At 36.3% G+C, this 17,265-nt stretch overlaps 2 protein-coding genes across 2 annotated transcripts in view; one reads left to right on the top strand and one right to left on the bottom strand.

The window, feature by feature from the left end:
- Positions 1–974: 974 nt before the first annotated feature.
- LOC125242844 (glycoprotein-N-acetylgalactosamine 3-beta-galactosyltransferase 1-like) lies at positions 975–4,480 on the top strand. Its single transcript, XM_048151838.1, has 3 exons — positions 975–1,928; positions 2,570–3,219; positions 3,963–4,480. The coding sequence occupies exons 1-3, from the start codon at positions 1,916–1,918 to the stop codon at positions 4,053–4,055; spliced, it is 756 nt and encodes a 251-aa protein (XP_048007795.1). The 5' UTR covers positions 975–1,915; the 3' UTR covers positions 4,056–4,480.
- Positions 4,480–17,265, bottom strand: part of LOC125242846 (collagen alpha-1(XXVIII) chain-like) — a 32,744-nt gene continuing 19,958 nt past the window's right edge. Inside the window, exons 17-35 of the mRNA XM_048151841.1 lie at positions 17,072–17,140; positions 15,987–16,055; positions 15,813–15,884; positions 15,650–15,718; positions 13,884–13,955; positions 13,709–13,777; positions 10,815–10,883; positions 10,673–10,741; positions 10,485–10,544; positions 10,307–10,375; positions 9,322–9,390; positions 9,174–9,242; positions 8,799–8,879; positions 8,612–8,647; positions 7,921–7,957; positions 7,272–7,826; positions 5,776–5,837; positions 4,777–5,002; positions 4,480–4,677 (exon numbers count right to left, since the gene is read on the bottom strand). Of these exons, the coding sequence (XP_048007798.1) occupies positions 4,505–4,677; positions 4,777–5,002; positions 5,776–5,837; positions 7,272–7,826; positions 7,921–7,957; positions 8,612–8,647; positions 8,799–8,879; positions 9,174–9,242; positions 9,322–9,390; positions 10,307–10,375; positions 10,485–10,544; positions 10,673–10,741; positions 10,815–10,883; positions 13,709–13,777; positions 13,884–13,955; positions 15,650–15,718; positions 15,813–15,884; positions 15,987–16,055; positions 17,072–17,140 (1,995 nt within the window). The 3' untranslated portion in view covers positions 4,480–4,504. The remainder of the gene's footprint in view (positions 4,678–4,776; positions 5,003–5,775; positions 5,838–7,271; positions 7,827–7,920; positions 7,958–8,611; positions 8,648–8,798; positions 8,880–9,173; positions 9,243–9,321; positions 9,391–10,306; positions 10,376–10,484; positions 10,545–10,672; positions 10,742–10,814; positions 10,884–13,708; positions 13,778–13,883; positions 13,956–15,649; positions 15,719–15,812; positions 15,885–15,986; positions 16,056–17,071; positions 17,141–17,265) is intronic.

The following is a 17,265-nucleotide window of genomic DNA, read 5'->3' as shown; positions in this document are numbered from 1 at the left end:
AACATCATCAAAAGATTCAGAGAAACTGGAGAAATCTCTGCGTAAGGTTCAAGGCCGAAGACCTTTATTGGATGCCTGTGGTCTTCGGGCCTCAGATGACACTGCATCACTCATCGGCATGATTGTGTCAATGACATTACTAAATGGGCCCAGGAATACTTCCAGAAACCACTGTCATTAAACACAATCCGCCGTGCCATCTGCAGATGCCAACTAAAGCTCTATCATGCAAAAAGGAAGCCATATGTGAACATGGTCCAGAAGTGTCCTGTGGGCCAAGGCTCATTTAAAATGGACTGTTTCAAAGTGGAAAAGTGTTCTATGGTCAGACGAGTCCAAATTTGACATTCTTGTTGGAAATTATGGACGCCGTGTCCTCTGAGCTAAAGAGGAGGGAGACCTTCCAGCGTGTTATCAGTGTTCAGTTCAAAAGCCAGCATCTCTGATGGTATGGGGGTGCATAAGCTTGCATATTTTGGAAGGCACTATGAATGCTGAAAGGTATATAAAGGTTTTAGAGCAACATATGCTCCCCTCCAGATGACGTCTATTTCAGGGAAGGCCTTGTGTATTTCAGCAGGACAATGCAAAACCACATACAGCAGCTATTACAACAGCATGGCTTCGTTGTAGAAGAGTCCAGGTGCTGAACTGGCCTGCCTGCAGTCCAGATCTTTCACCTATAGAGAACATTTGGCACATTATTAAACGAAAAATACGTCAAAGACCATACGACCATAAACTCTTCAGCAGCTGGAGACCTATATCAGGCAAGAATGGGACCAAATTAAAACACCTAAACTCCAGAAACTCATAACCTCGATGCCCAGATGTCTTCAAACTGTTTTGAAAAGAAGAGATGCTACACCATGGTAAACATGCCCCATCCCAACTATTTTGAGACCCGCAGCAGGCATCAAATTTGAAATGAGCTCATTTTGTGCATAAAATTTTAAAATTTCTCAATTTAAACATTTGTTATGTTATCTATGTTCTATTGTGAAAAAAAATATTGGCTCATGTGATTTGAAAGTCTTTAAGTTTTCATTTTATTCAAATTTAAAAACCCTATCCAACATTTCTAGAATTCAGGTTGTACTAACTAACAATTCAATAAATGTCATCATTGTACAGTCTACACACATGTCGTATCCAAGTTTATTAGATCTGTGTCACACAGTGTGATTTGTAATGATCTTATAAGATTGCTAAAATCGCACAGTCTGTAGAAAGCATAAAGAGATTCTTCTTGAAACGGTTTCATCTGAAGTTTGACAATTATGTGCAATTAGACAAGTCTCCAGTAGCTTCTTAAACATAAAGTGGAAGGAAGACCAGTAAATCTTGATCATCATTCTTGAGAAAATTGCTTTTTACTTTCAAGAAGCTTTTAAGTGCCTGATTCTGAGGACTGACCTATTGTGACAAAGTATCTGAGTCACAGAGGTCATCCTTGTTTAACTAGTTTCCACACTTCTTATGTGTTCTGTAATTGAAATGTTGTACTTCTAATGCTGGTTGCACATAAATTAGAACAGGACAAGAAGAATAGCTAATAAAAGTTTTATGTGGCAAGTTAGAAAAAAAAAGGTGTAACTGATGGTAATCACAGTGTTTTGAGACAAAAAGTTGAACCTCTGCAGAGAGCAAGAATTCATTTTAAATATGCAGAAGACAATAAAAATGTGACCTAAACTGCACTGATATGGTAAGCCTTTTTTTTTGTAGCCGAACATATATATGTATATAATGATTATATTGCTTGTTCTCACATTTTTTTTTCAACACATATTGCTATTTATGGGATATTCATTGGTTTTCTCTTTGTTCAGCAACTCATAAATGTTAGATTTGACCTTCTAGCCGGAGCACTTGCATCTCCACATACTCTTTCCTCTCAAGACAAAAGTCATGCATGGAAAAGAATGGTATGTTCCTTATCACTTACGTCTTGTGACTCATATTTCGAGTCATATTTCCTTTGTGTTTACAAAACCAGTCTGGACATACAGTCTAAATTTTTATTAACTTTTTTAATTTTTTTCTTATATGCTGCAACTTTAAGAAAACAAAAATAAAGTTCTAATTTTGTAAAAATAAATAAATCGTGCAAATTTCAAGCATTTAGGCAGAAGCCTTTGGTTCAAAATATTTGTAATTTCATGAGCAACGCTACCATTTAAAAGTTTGGGTTTGGTAAGATTTTGTAAAGTTTTTGAAAGAAGTCTCTTCTGCTCCCAAAGGCTGCATTTATTTAATCAAAAATACAGCAAAACAATAATCATGTGATATATTATTGCACAACTGTTTTCTATTGTAATATATTTTAAAATGTAATTTATTTCTGTGATCAAAGCTGAATTTTCAGCATCATTGCTCCAGTCTTCAGTGTCACATGATCCTTCAGAAATCATTCTAATATGCTGATTTGCTGCTCAAGAAATATTTCTGATTATCAATGTTGCAAACTGTTGTGCTGTTTATAGAAAATTAGATTTTTGTAACATTATAAAAGTCTTTGCTGTCACTTTTGATCAAATTAATTCAAACCTATGCTTGAATTTCACAGATGAGCAGGCACAGTCCCTGTATTCCCATGTGCGTGTGTTGTGTTGGGTCATGACGAGGCCTGAAAATCTGCAGAAAAAGCTCCAGCACATTCGTGCCACCTGGGCTAAACACTGTAACCAGGTGCTGTACATGAGCTCGCAGAGCTCCGACTTCCCCACCGTGGGGCTCAACGTCAGCGAGGGCCGATCTCAGCTGTACTGGAAGACCATCCGTGCCTTTCAGTACCTCCATGCGCACCACCTCCAGCACGCCGACTGGTTCCTCAAAGCAGATGATGACACATTTGTGGTGGTTGAAAACCTGAGATACCTACTTTCCCATCATGACACTGAAGAGCCTGTTTATTTCGGCCACAAGTTCCAGCCGTTCGTACGTCAGGGTTACATGAGCGGAGGAGCCGGATACGTTCTGAGCCGAGAGGCTCTCAGGAGATTTGTGCAAGGTTTCAGCACGGGACGCTGCAAGCATTTCAGCTCCGTGGAGGACATGGCCTTGGGAAAGTGCATGGAGACCATGGGAGTGAAAGCCAGGGATTCAAGAGATCCAAACAAACGAGAAACATTTAATCCTTTTAGACCGGAAAACCACCTCATTCCCCCAAAGAATGGAAAACAGACCTGGGGCTACAGTTACTACAAAACCAGACGGGTGAGTGCAGCTGGCAGTTTTTAAATGAAAATATTTGTGAGTCATTCTACAATTAAACCTAAGCTCTACTTTATTCAACAATTTCTTCTTTTCCCTGTCATTCTCTTACAGTGTTTACGTTGTAAACACAGTGCAGCGCCAGAACGCCGACTCTGATATTTGCTGATAAAATGTCTGAATGTGACTGTACATTAAGTAATTTTAGCCATTTATCTTTAGAATTGAAGTGACACTGGAATGTGATTTAAAAATGCATATACTGTGAATCAGAATTGAGGCAAATAGGTTTTACCATATTTTTGAATATTTATTGTTAAATTCAGTTTAAACCTACCCAAACACAGACAGACTTACAATAGAAAACATGCTTTATCCACCATTTTTTCTTGTTGAATATCCTGTTTCACTCAGATACACATCAGATTGCAGAAAATAATTTCAGTTTGTTACTAGTTACTAGTGATTTTTCTACTTGTACTATTTTTAAAATGTAAAAATGTCTCTTGACTCAGCATCATAATAATAGAGCAGTATTTTCATGCTCAAAAAAATGTTAACTGTAAAATGTAAAATAAAAAAGTAACTGTAAATATTATTAATAAGATTCCCACTATAGTTAAATGTGTTTTAAAACAAAAATGGATTTCTATAGGAATTGTTTATTGAAGTTTAACTTCTGCATAATGACCTTTTTTGCATTGTCCAAGATTAGTCAAAAATGAATGATTTTTCTCTTCTTCCAGGGCCCGGACTGCTGTGCGGATTTTGCGATATCGTTTCATTATGTGAAACCTGCAGACATGTACATGTTGGAGTATTTTGCACATCACCTGTGACCATTTGGATACAAGTACAGATTCAACACTATTCAACAAAACAGCACCAGTGAACTTGAACCACATTACAAATACAATAGATGAAGAAAAAAAAAAAGAAAAAAAGATGTTTAATGTAACCAAAAACCAGTATTAATGAGAACATTTGATGGAAGAAGACTTACTGATTGTTTTTCTGTATGAATATTTGTTCATTGCCCATGAAGTTTTTTGAGTTTTTTGTTGGTTTGCTCAAAATAATGTCTGAATGTCACTGCATTAGATGACAACATATATCAAACTACTTTTAATTTTACTTCTATATTTCTTTAAAATGAAAGACACTGTTTGATATTATGCTATAATTCAGTCTCAATTCGATTTTTTAGGTGTGCCAAATACTTTTTTTTGGCCATTATATATGCAAATATACATGCATTTATTCAGTTTTAGTGCTTTAATGATAAGACTTACATTTTCACACAGGATTTTCTGCAGGTCTGTTCACTATCAAATCGGTTTTTGTTGCCATTGCAACCTCCAAACCAGAATGGAGCACATGAATTGGCCTTAGGATCAAAATACCATTTAACAACATACTGTCGACATGGACCGGGATCCAGAGGCTCTAGGCACCCCTTCTCTGAGAGAGAGAAAATAGAAAGATTAAGGTTGTTCTTTTGTTTACAGAATTGCTATTATTTATATTGTATCACTTTTGAACGGCTGTATGGGCGTTTACCTGTGGTAAAATGATTCTGTACGAGCAGCGACGGGTCAGTTGGTCTGGGCGTTGGGGCAGTCCTGTATGTGCCCTGATTCAGCCGGTCCAAAGGCGTGAAAGGGAAATCTGGGAGGAGGTTCAGGTCATCTCTGTCCAAATATGGTGTAACGGTGCTGATAATGTCCGTGTAATCTGATTTCGGATCATAGTAGTGGGACACGCTGACGGGTCCAAGGTCATCTGGCTGATTGAATTAGTGTAATATTAATATTTCTTCATAACTAGAGTACTTGGATAATAACAGTAACATTAAAAGATCAAGTCGTTTTGATTTTAGCCTCAAGATTTTTTTTTGTCTACTACAACAGTCCTGCAGTTTAACAAATTATTTTTTTAAATACAAATATTCCAAATATTGTAAGCTCTTAATTAATATGAAGTCATAAAATTGCCTGCATAATAATAATTAAAAAATTTAATAAATAAATAAATATATTTATAATATATAGATGTCACACTGATAGCATTTTATGCAATTTATTTACTGTTTCATTTAAAAATTCTGCTATTTAAAATTATAATAATAATAATATAACATTAAAATAAAAATACATCATAAATGCATTTATTATAATAAAGTCACACTGCAGGATAATTATTATGTAATTTCAAGAGCAGAGCAGTTGAAATAACATAATAAATATCCTGCAGTGTGACATTTTTGCTAACATGGTGTATATTTCAGACCAAATATGCCCCATTTAGTTGCATTTGTTTAAATTAATTAAAGTGTCAGTTTCTCAATTAATATGAAGTCATAACTGCATTTTTTTTTTTTAAATAATAATAAAAAATGATAAATGCTGGAATTTTATGTCAATTTTAAAAATACATTTCTAGTTTTATTTAGAAATTCTGCAGTTCAGCAATGAAAAGGCCTCAAACAGCAGCTCTTAAATCAAATATGGTGGCTTTCAATGCATCATGAGTTTTTAACTAATGGTCTTGTCACTTTACCTTGGAGCTGGAGGTAGTGCCAAAGTTCTCACAGACCTTTTGGAGCAATTTACTTTCCAATTCTAGACCACAGAGACAGAAAACATTAATTAATGTAGATGATCCTGTAGCTCTGATGAGTCAAAGTCAAGGATTTGATTCCCAGGTAACAAAGTTGCTTTGGATAAACACATCAGCTAAATGTGTATTTTAAGGCATTCTTTTTATATTTGTCTAGAATGTTTGATGGTTTTTAAAGGTGAAGTGTATTATTTTTGTTGATGCTAAAATACTTTCTTCTGTCCCAGTTCAATTTCCAAATATAAAGCCCTTTAATGGGATTGTTCAAAATAAAAATTCTGCCAGCATTTACTCTCCCACACAGATTTATATACATATACACACAGTGATTTTGCCAAGACATGTTCCTGGATCAACATATTTTGTTGATCCTGGAACAACATTTCTGTCTGAAAATTTAGTCCTATACCTACCCCTAAACTTAACCCTACCAATACGTTATCCCTAAAATCAGAGAGAAAAGATAGGTGAATAACACTAATGTAGAAGCACCTAACCCTGGCTGTAAGCCTAAACTTGACATAAAATGTAAACTTCTGATTGGTTGATTGGAATGTTGTTGTTAAAAGACATTGATCAAGGAACATGTTGTACTTGGTTAAATCACATTCACCACATATACACCTACCCCAAACCCTGACCCGATAAACATTTATTCCTAGCAAATACCCTTGAGCCACTTTATTTCCACTTCCTCTTCATTTTTACTTAAATAATGTGATGGGGAAAGGGAAAAGAATGAGTTTGGAAAAATCTATCATGTCAAAAGTTACCGCCTTTCTTTTGTATAAAGTTAGAAGTATTTTGTAATTTTGTCTGGCCCAACCAGACATTGGTGGGCGGAGTTAGTGAAAATAGCCAACAAGGCAGGCACTTAGGCCCTGTTTCCACCTGATATTAAGATGTGTTTTGGTCAATCGGATCACAAGTGGACGAGGGAGACACATACACGTGGGTGGGTAAATGTCTGGGTTTTTTCAGATCTTTCTATTGAATGGACAAAATAACATTGAACGCTTTGAGTGTGTGTTAGAAATCAGGAATGGTGAGAGAACATTGTGCTTGGTACGCTTTTCATCTTCAAACCAAACTTGGGTGTTTAACCGACAAAGTTTAAATCCCGTCTGGCTAGTGAACTTTCCATAATGTATATGCATTAGGTCAATAGGCGGAGAGTAGGCTCCTTTAGTGGCTGTTCGATCACATTCGACCACTGAGAAACCAATCCGGTGGAATGCGTTTTTGACTACCTCTGGAAGTGGTTGAAAGTGGACAAGCTCAAAATGTTTTACACCCTGTTTACACTTGTATTTAGAGTCATCCACTTGTGATCCGATTGACCAAAACACATCTTAATACCAGGTGGAAACAGGGCCTTAGTATAAACAAACACTCCATTCCATTTAATTGTGTAAAATGAATGCATTGTGACATACCACGAAGCATTCTGAAGTCTTTTATGGAAAACACATGCTCCTCAGTGGGCGGGGATGCTATTGACTTCAGCTCCTCCTTAAAATCATCATAGATCGGGTCACTTTGATTCACCACCCCTATAGCGAACATGGTGATATTGGCTGAATGAGCCTCTTTGACCGCATCTGCCAGCTTCACTGTGTCACGATGATCCGTCTGGCCATCCGTAATAACCACCGCCACTTTCTCCACACCAGGGCGAGCAAAGCGAAAGATCTCATTGGCCTTTCTGATGCCACTTCCTGTGTAAGTGCCCTCTCCAATATAGGGCATCCTGCGCACAGCTGCTTTCACTTCTTCATGAGTTAACCGGTCTTGTATGCTTGTGACCACCAGGTTAATGTGGCTGTAGAGAACGACCCCTACACGCGTCACGTTCTGACCGGCTGACACGCGGTCGATCAAGGTATTCACAAAGTCTTTGATGACTTCAAAGTTTTCCGGGCCGACGCTCTCAGAGCTGTCAATCACAAACACCAGCTCAAGAGGTTTTACTCTGCATCTCCGGCCACAACCTGAGAATCCAGAATAAATCATCCACTTCAGTTTTGATGTAATTCATCACAAAGCACTCAAATTTAGAAATAGATCTGCAATTTGATTACTTACCACAAATAGATCTGATTAGAGTGATTATTTCCTCTTTCTGCAAAATACATAAATCTTTTTACTGAGGTGCTCAGTTTCCATTTTAGGGTTATTACTCTAAAGCATTATCTAGCATTATTTTAGTATTATTTATATACTATGATGATATTAATATTTTGAATTAGCTTTTATATATGTACAGTTTTCACTTTAGTTTCAATTTAAGATTGTCATTTTGTTAATTGCTTGTCATTTGTTATATTTTGTTTTTTAGAAAATTTCATTTTATCTTTAAATAATAATGAGTGTGTGTCTTTCTACTTAAAAATTTCACATTTCATTGAATGTGTTACTTGTCATTTCTTTGTAATTATTTGTGAAATTTAGTTGCAATTGGATGACCAAAATGAGCCGTATACACTGTGGAATACTGTATCCTTTGTGGAATAACTGTATCAAGTCATTTTTTTACCAAAAATTGGGCTACAAATTCAAACTTGTGATTGTTGGAAAATAAAAAACATGATGGTGAGGTCATGCAACAACAGCATAACATATTGCAGTTTAAAACTGTCATTTCTTTAAAAGGGAGGTCACTCTTACCTTCGGCCCTGCAATGCCTATCCCTGGTTCTGCAAAACCTTTTTACATTGGAATAAATTGGACCTTTAATGACAAAGTAGAAAATTAATTCTTTCATTTGTGCACATACCGTGAGACCAGGTTCTCCTTTTGTTCCTGAATTACCCTGCGATTGAAAGAAGGCATAATGTTGTGTTAAATGTAGTTAAATATAGAGATGTTGATTATAGTGTTGGCAGTGATCGTAATGCTCAACGATTAAGAAGTCTAGCATGAGGAGTTTTTCAACTAATCTAAATTTCCTCAGTTCTTCTCACCGGCGGTCCTGTAAATCCTGGTTCTCCCGGGCTTCCTCTGTCCCCTTTGCGTCCTTGTGCTCCTGGTATCCCACGATCCCCCTACAAACAGGGCAATTACATTTACAATTTACAATTATAATTTTTTCAAACATGACATGATGAGTCTTTTTTTTTTTTTTTTTTTTCATGCAATTGTCATTTTTGGAGTTAAAGCACCATCTTTTTTAGTTCTGTGGAAAAAAGCATTTTGTGTTTGACAGAAGAAAAGTCATGCAATTTGGAACAGCATGAAGGTGAGTAAATGAAGACTTTTTTATTTTTGGGTGAAGGATTCCTTTAATGCTAGCTGTACAAAATATGAATGCATGACTGTGGCTATAAGAGTCTCCTCACCTTCTGTCCTGGCAGACCCTCGCCAGGGAACCCTCTTGGCCCCTGTATACCCTGATATCCAGGATCACCCTGTACAAAACAGAGAAAAGTGCTTGTGATTTAAACATTTCATACTGTATCCTGTTGATATGCCTCAGATTCCTGTTACCTTTGGTCCTTGTATGCCCTCTCCTGGTAATCCTGGAGGACCAGCTGGACCAGTCTGACCAATGGAGCCCTGCAGACCACATATCACTTCTGAGCAAACCTGAACAGGGCTGTTTCCCAAAAGCATATATATATATATATATATATATATATATATATATATATATATATATACAGTGCTCACCGTAAATGAGTACGCCCCCTTTGAAAAGTAACATTTTATCTCAATGAACACAAAAACAATTTCCAAAATGTTGACAAGACTAAGTTTTATATAACATCTGTTTAACTTATAACATGAAAGTAACGTAAATAATATAACTTAGATTATACATTTTTCAGTTTTACTCAAATTAGGGTGTTATTACAACATGTGTCAGTGTCTCAACCATTTGAGAACCTTCAGAGCATGGTGCCGATGACATACTGATTTTTGTAATGGTACACCAATGCATTCATATAATATAACATTTTATATCATAAATATTGTATTGTAGTTAATGGCAATTTCATGTTTTGTTTAAAAATAGTGCCACCAAGAGGCACAATCACACCGCTTTTTTGTGTCAAATTTGTGTGTCAAATTTGTTGAAAATATCTCATTTCGTTTTGGAGTGATAGACATTTATATTAATGAGATGATAAAAGATTACCTATGGATGACTTTGTTTTGATTTTTTTTGCCACTTCCTGTCAAAATTTTGACATTTGGGCTGTGACATATAGTTAACCAACTAAGGTTCTGTTTTTCCTACGCTGGTTTTGTCTAAATTGGACTAACGGTTTCAAAGATATTCGCAATTGTTTTTTAAGCGCTAAATCACCACGTCGCACAAACCATAAGGCGAAAACTAGCATGTTTGGTATCGTTGGACTATCGTTGAATATCATGATATTCTTAATATTCCATCAGTCTGAAGGTCTGGCTATGTGAGACTAATATGTATTCTACATGCAATATATGTAGTTTGAAATATATTTCCCACCTTTGGGCCCACATGCCTAAGACCTGGTGGTCCAGCAGGCCCTAGGGGTCCTGGAGGGCCTCTATCACCCTGAGACAGAAAATATCAATTAATCAAACGCTCTAATAGAATAATATTTATTTAATGATTCAAATTTTTATATTTTCTGAAGAAAATGGGAGGGATGCAGTCAAATTACCTTTGGTCCAGGTAAACCAGTACCCTCTGGCCCAGTGTCTCCTGGAAGACCTGGTGGCCCCTATAGATCACATGAGCAACACATATGTAGTCTGTTATAATTCCATTTGGCATATTAGATTAAATACAGACTATACAAATGTAACTATGATTAGCATGAATAATGTTCTTTGTAATGTTAATATTTACAGGTAGGCCGGGATAGCCTTCTCCCTTCAGCCCTGGTAGTCCAATGGGTCCTTGTAACCCCATTTCACCCTAAAGACAGATAAAATCGATTCTCTCAATCACAAAAGCACAGTGTAGGTTTCTGCTGGGATATCACTCTTACCTTCGGCCCTGCAATGCCTATCCCTGGTTCTCCAGCAGGTCCTGGTGGACCAATTGACCCTGGATCTCCCTACAGCAAGATAAACATGGTATAAGATCTCCTGATGTTGGTACACATACAGTGACTCCATTAAGCTACATTAAAAATGTATCAATTTCCTCACACAACGTTTAGAGGGAGCGTTTCCCTCAGTCATATCACCTGACCAAACGGGTTTTATTAAGAATCGTTATCCGTTCTTTAACATTAGATGATTTTGAATATTCTTTATAGCCCCTCTCCACCTGGCACACCAGATGTAGTGCTTTCACTAGATGCGGAAAAGGCATTTGACTGGCTGGAGTGGGGTTTTCTTTTCAACACACTGGAGAGGTTTGGATTTGGTCGTAAGCTAATATCATGGATCAAACTTTTATATACGTCTCCGTTGGTTGCCATGCACAATAATAATAATATATCTGCTTATTTTGAGCTTTAACGCGGCATGAGACAGGTATGCCCTTTGTCCCCACTTCTATTTGCAGTCGCAATAGAACCACTTGCTTTAGCTATGAGACAAAGAGCTGATATCAAGGGTATTCAGCGGGCAGGATTGAAACATAAGGTTTTGCTTCATGCAGATGACATGTTATTATACCTGTCAAAACCCCTGTCAAGTCTTCCTAAATTGGTGACTCTACTTACAGAATTCAGCAAAATATCTGGTTATAAAGTTAATATCCAGAAAAGTGAACTAATACCTGTTGGTGATGGGGTCAGCCTGTTATCTTTACGCTCAGTTCCCTTCAAAATTAGCATTAAAAAACTGAAGTACCTTGGGGTTTGGGTTATGCACAAGTATAAAGATTTGTATGGGGCCAACTACCCACCTTTCTTAACTAATCTAAAACAAGATTTTGAGTGATGGGACCACCTCCCTCTCTCACTGGGTGGAAGAATTAATACAGTAAAGATGAGTGTACTGCCCAAGTTTTTATATATCTTTCAGTGCCTCCCGTTTTTTTAACAAAATCTTTCTTCTCCAAATTAAATAATCAGATATCGAACTTTATCTGGAACAAAAAAATACCAAGAATTAAAAGAAGTATACTGCATAGACCTCGTACAAAAGAGGGATGGCACTTCCAAATTTCATGTATTATAACTGGGCAGCCAACATAAGGGCATTGCTGTTCTGGTTTAGGAATGACATCACTGTCCCTGTCTGGACAACTCTGGAGGGGGCTTCAGTTGAGTCCATCTCTTTAGCAGCTTTATTGTGTTCTAAAATACCATTCACACAGCCAATCTCTAGCTTGACTTCTAATCCAGTTGTTATACATTCAGTTAAAATTTGGAATCAGTTTAGACGTTCGTTTTTCCTTAAAGATTTATCACAGGCTGCACCAATTGCTAAAAATTACATGTTTGCTCCATCAATGATGGATGATGCTTTTGAGGTTTGGGCAAGAAAGGGTGTGGTCTCAATGTCTGAACTTTATATTGATGGAAATTTTGCGTCATTCGAACAGTTGGTACAGAAATTTAACATTCCCAAGTCACATTTCTATAGGTATTTGCAACTTCAAAACTTTGTAGCATTGAATTCTGATTATTTCCCATCATGCCCTCCAATTTCTTTATTAGACTCAATTTTTTAATGTAAATCAGTCTAAAAACAGGCTATAAGCAGGATCTATGAATTACTCAGCATGTATGATTCAACACCTTTAAGTGTTGGAGGCTCCTGCAAAACTACTGCATATGTTTTGGACATGTCCAAGACTTTACATGTTCTGGACTAATATTGACGAGACCTTCTCTGGGCTATTTGGAGGGGTAGTAGAGCCATCTCCATTTATTGCATTGTTTGGTGTGACCCCTGAAAACACTAGTTTTACTAAAAGTAAAATTAAAATATTGGCCTTCTGTTCTCTTCTGGCTAGAAGACTGATACTGATTAAATGGAAAGACCCTTTTCCACCTACATTTAGTCGCTGGATAAGGGAAGTCATGTACCATCTTAAGCTGTAGAAAATTAGGTATACAGTCAGAGGGTCTACTGGGGCATTTTATAATATCTGGCAACCTTTTTAAAATTTTGTTGAGGGAATGAAAGCAGACAATATGATATTGTAAAAGTAAGGAGGAGGGGAATATTATTCATACTTACTTCATGTTGTTTATATATTATTATTATTTCTTTATGGACATCCGATCATGTGTAGTATCCTTATGTTTATGTCTGGTGTTTGGGGGATGTGGAGTTTTATATATCTTTGTTCTCTCTGTATAATTTGAAAACAATAATAATATTAATAATAATAATAATAATAAAAAATCAATTAATCTTTATTCTCTCTTTTTTTTTAAAGCAAGAACTTAGAATGGTTCCAGTAGATTTAAAAGCAAAAAACTTTTTGTTTATTTTCATGAATTATTCAGTAATTTCAATTTTTTATTATTAAGTCAGTCTTTGAACAATTGTCTAGGTGTTTTAATGTTTACTGCCTGACCATGTGTACGTCTATTGTAGGTCACAGTGATTTTGCCAAGTAAGGCATGTTCCTGAATCAACATCTTTTATTGATCCTGGAACAACATTCCTGTCCAAAAACAGTACTAACCCAATCCCTACCCCTAAACCTAACCCTACCCATAACTTATTCCTAAAGTCAGAGGGAAATGATTGGTAAATAAGAATGATATAAAAGCCTCTAACCCTGGCTGTAAGCCTAAACTTGACAAAAACTGTAAATCTATCAAAGATGTTGATAAAGGAACATGTTCTACTTGGTGAAATCACATTCACCATCCATTGGAAGTGTCTTACTGTGACCATGGTTTTTACTTTTTATTTAATTTTATTTTACTGATAAAGCTTGTGTTGAACCAGGAACATTTCTTTAACGTACTTTAACTCCTGGTATGCCTCTTCCTGGAGGCCCAGGAAGACCTGGTAGTCCATCATTCCCTGGTTTTCCCTATTTTAAATGAAAGACACTGTGTTAGCAGCAGTGACAGAGGCATAGGGCTTTTCTTGACATAGTATTTTGTGTATGTTAATGTGAATGAATGAGTTGTTTTCACCTTTGACCCTATTGGCCCAACTGGTCCCATTGGTCCTGGTCGGCCTCTGGAGCCCCTCTCTCCCATATCCCCCTATTGAAGGAAGATACAACCCATTTAACCCTCTGGTACTGTTCATTTGGGAGTCACACTTGTGTTGTTCATGGTCAAAAGTGACCGAACACCTGAAATCAGGGCTCTGGGGCCTAATTTATAAAACGTTCCGTAGATTTCATCCTAAAAGCCAGATTCTGCGTACAGATTTATAAAATCATGCTTATGCCACCTGCGCACAAATCCCTTTATAAATCCCAGTCCGTGGAGGATTGTGCATACGTGCATCTCCACCCTGTCTCCTCCCCGAAATCACCATATATGGAGCTTATGATGCCTAGTTTTACTATGCATAACCTCATCTGCATATCATTTCCATACATATTCCCATCCACGTGACACCATGGTTAACATTTGTGCCATACACACTACATTGCTAAAAATCATCCAATATTCCTATGTTTTAGAACAAATATATCAAAATATGCATAAAAACAAAATTGCCTAAAATACTTAAGAAAGGTTTTAGAATAGAGTTGTTTCTTTCATTCATTCCACTGGACAAATAGTATTTTAATTGTTTTAAACAATTCGAATCAACTGTATGCAGTTTTACTGATAAGGTGAACATATCTTTTAGGATGTTTATAGGCTATTTTAGTGGAAACAGATAGGCCTACTTAATTATTGGAGTGTAAATACGCGTCACTGACAAATCTTACTGTTTTCCTCAAATTATGTCCTTCATATACAGTGGTAATTGTTTGAAGATGCCTTCACACGACATCAACACCTCTGTGCAGCTGCGGTTATACAGTAAGCTATTATCATTAGACCTATTCAAACTGGACAATGGACCGTTCGACCACCGAATCCAGCAGTGTCTTCCATAATATCCAAGTTAAGTGTGCATCACTGATCGTCGTTCTTGCTAAAATATTTTGTCATAACATCTGCAGTTTTGTTTAAAGAGGAATTATTGTGCAAATACCACTCCTCGCTGTCATTAAAGTGATCGAAAGTAGCACATCTACTATCTAAATTCATATAATTTTTGTTTCTGCACTTTCTGCACTGTTCAGCACTGATATTAACTGATGTATTTATGTGAATACGAGGCAAGACATACAGTGGCATGAAAAAGTATGTGAACCCCTTGCAGAATCTGTGAAAATGAGAATTATTTTAATAAAATAAGAGGGATAATAAAAAATGCATGTTATTTTTTGTTTAGTACTGTCCTGAGTAAGATATTTTACATAAAAGATGTTTGCATTTAGTTCACAAGACAAAACAATAACTGAATTTATTAAAATAACCCTATTTATAAGTATGTGAACCATTGATTCTCAATACTGTGTGTGGTTACCTGATGATCCACGACTGTTTTTATGTTTTGTGATGGTTGTTCATGAGTCTCTTGTTTGTCCTGAGCAGTTAAACTGAGCTCTGTTCTTCAGAAAAAAATCCTCCAGCTCCTGCAGATTCATCAGTTTTCAAGCATTTTTGCATATTTGACCCTTTCCAGCAGTGGCTGTATGATTTTTATTTTTTTTTTAAGATCATTTAGCTTTTTCAAATCAAGTTCACTATTTTATTTATTTATTTTGTGGTCACATAGCCATTGCCACAAAAGTTGATTTTTAAAATTTAAAACACAAAACCTATTAACAGAGGGTTAATACATACTGTTCTATATATTTTTAATATAATAATTTTAGTAGGCATGGCACCTTCTCTCCTGGTAGGCCTCTTCCAGGAGGTCCATCTTGTCCTTTGGGCCCTGGTAGGCCTAAATCACCCTAAAATCAACAAGATAGTATATAGTGTATTATAATATATGCCTGAATGTTTTGGATGTAATGCTATCCATCACTAACATGCTATTAAGAGCACCTTTGGTCCCATGGCTCCATCTTCTCCTGGTTCACCTTGTTCACCTGGTAAACCTTGGAATCCAGGTTCACCCTAGGGCAGCAACCCATAAACACAACTCTGATTTCATTATTTGATACTTTATTCTGTTCTTTCAGGTCATATCATAAAAGTTTAATTGAAACAACAACCTACTTTGGGTCCTGGTTCTCCAATTCCTCTTTCTCCAGTGGCCCCTGAATCTCCAGGGAGACCCTGTTCTCCCTGAGAGCAAACAAAAAGAAAACACAGTGGGCCTCATTTATAAAATATTGTGCAGAAACCATCCTAAATTTGACCTTACAATCATTTCTCAGATGTGCGTACGTGTGATTCATAGAATGAACGTACACACAGAAAACGAGATTACGACTCTCTTTCAGATGTGAAATCTGTAAATCTCAAACGATCTTGAACTTACAAGCAGCTAAATGGTTTCAGTTCTACGCGTTGTAAACAACACCTAATTAATGTCATTTACATATAAAAGATCACCAGTCATCGTCCAAATCCTTGGCGAGCTGCAAGAATAGCTTAGATTTCCAAAAACCTGCATTAATCTGACCAGGAAAAGTGTGCCTGATATGGCTCTAAGTGTGGTTTTTCCACGTTAAAGACCGTTTTTTATAAATATGAGCACTGGCATGGATTTAAGCATACACACACACTTGAAGATCAAATCTGTGCGTACACACCCTTTATAAATGAGGCCCAGTGTCTATATATCATAAGTTTGTGATTGGTAAGATTTTTGTTGTTGTTGTTTTTGACAGAAGTCTCTTCTGCTTACCAAGGCTGCATTTATTTGATCGAAAATACAGTAAAAATGGTAATAATGTGAAATATTTTTTAAAAAAGTCAAAGAACTGTTTTTTTATTTGAATATTTTTTTAAATGTAATTTATTCCTGTGATTCAATGCTGAATTTTCAGCATCATTACTCCAGTCTTTAGAGTCACACGATACTTCAGAAATCATTCTAATATGCTGATTTGCTGCTCAAGAAACATTTCTTATTATTATCAATGTTGAGAACAGTTGTGTTGCTTCATGTTTTTGTAAAAATCATGACACATTTTTTTTAGGATTCCTTTAAGAATCAAAAGAACAGCATTTTTTTTAAATATAATTTTTGTAACAATGTAAATGTCTTTACTCTCACTTTTAATCAATTTAATGCATCCTTGCATAAAACTATAATTTCTTAAAAAAAAAAATATTGTATAGAAGTGCAGTCTTACCTTTGGACCCATGAGTCCTATTGCAGGATTCCCTCTCTGACCAGGAGGACCAGGTGGTCCCTGATTTCCCTTTAGATATTAAGATGAAGGCGACACTTGAATGTTTCCAATTGTTTCAAAAAGTAAAAGCACACTCCTTAACTTGCTGCATGATTTAAGGAATCATATTGTATATGAATATAGCACAAACAGTG

Source organism: Megalobrama amblycephala, linkage group LG13 (genome assembly GCF_018812025.1).
Source record: "Megalobrama amblycephala isolate DHTTF-2021 linkage group LG13, ASM1881202v1, whole genome shotgun sequence".
NCBI classification, from domain to species: Eukaryota; Metazoa; Chordata; class Actinopteri; order Cypriniformes; family Xenocyprididae; genus Megalobrama; species Megalobrama amblycephala.
The sequence above is the reverse complement of the archived record's forward strand: the minus strand, read 5'-3'. Positions and strand labels throughout refer to the sequence as shown.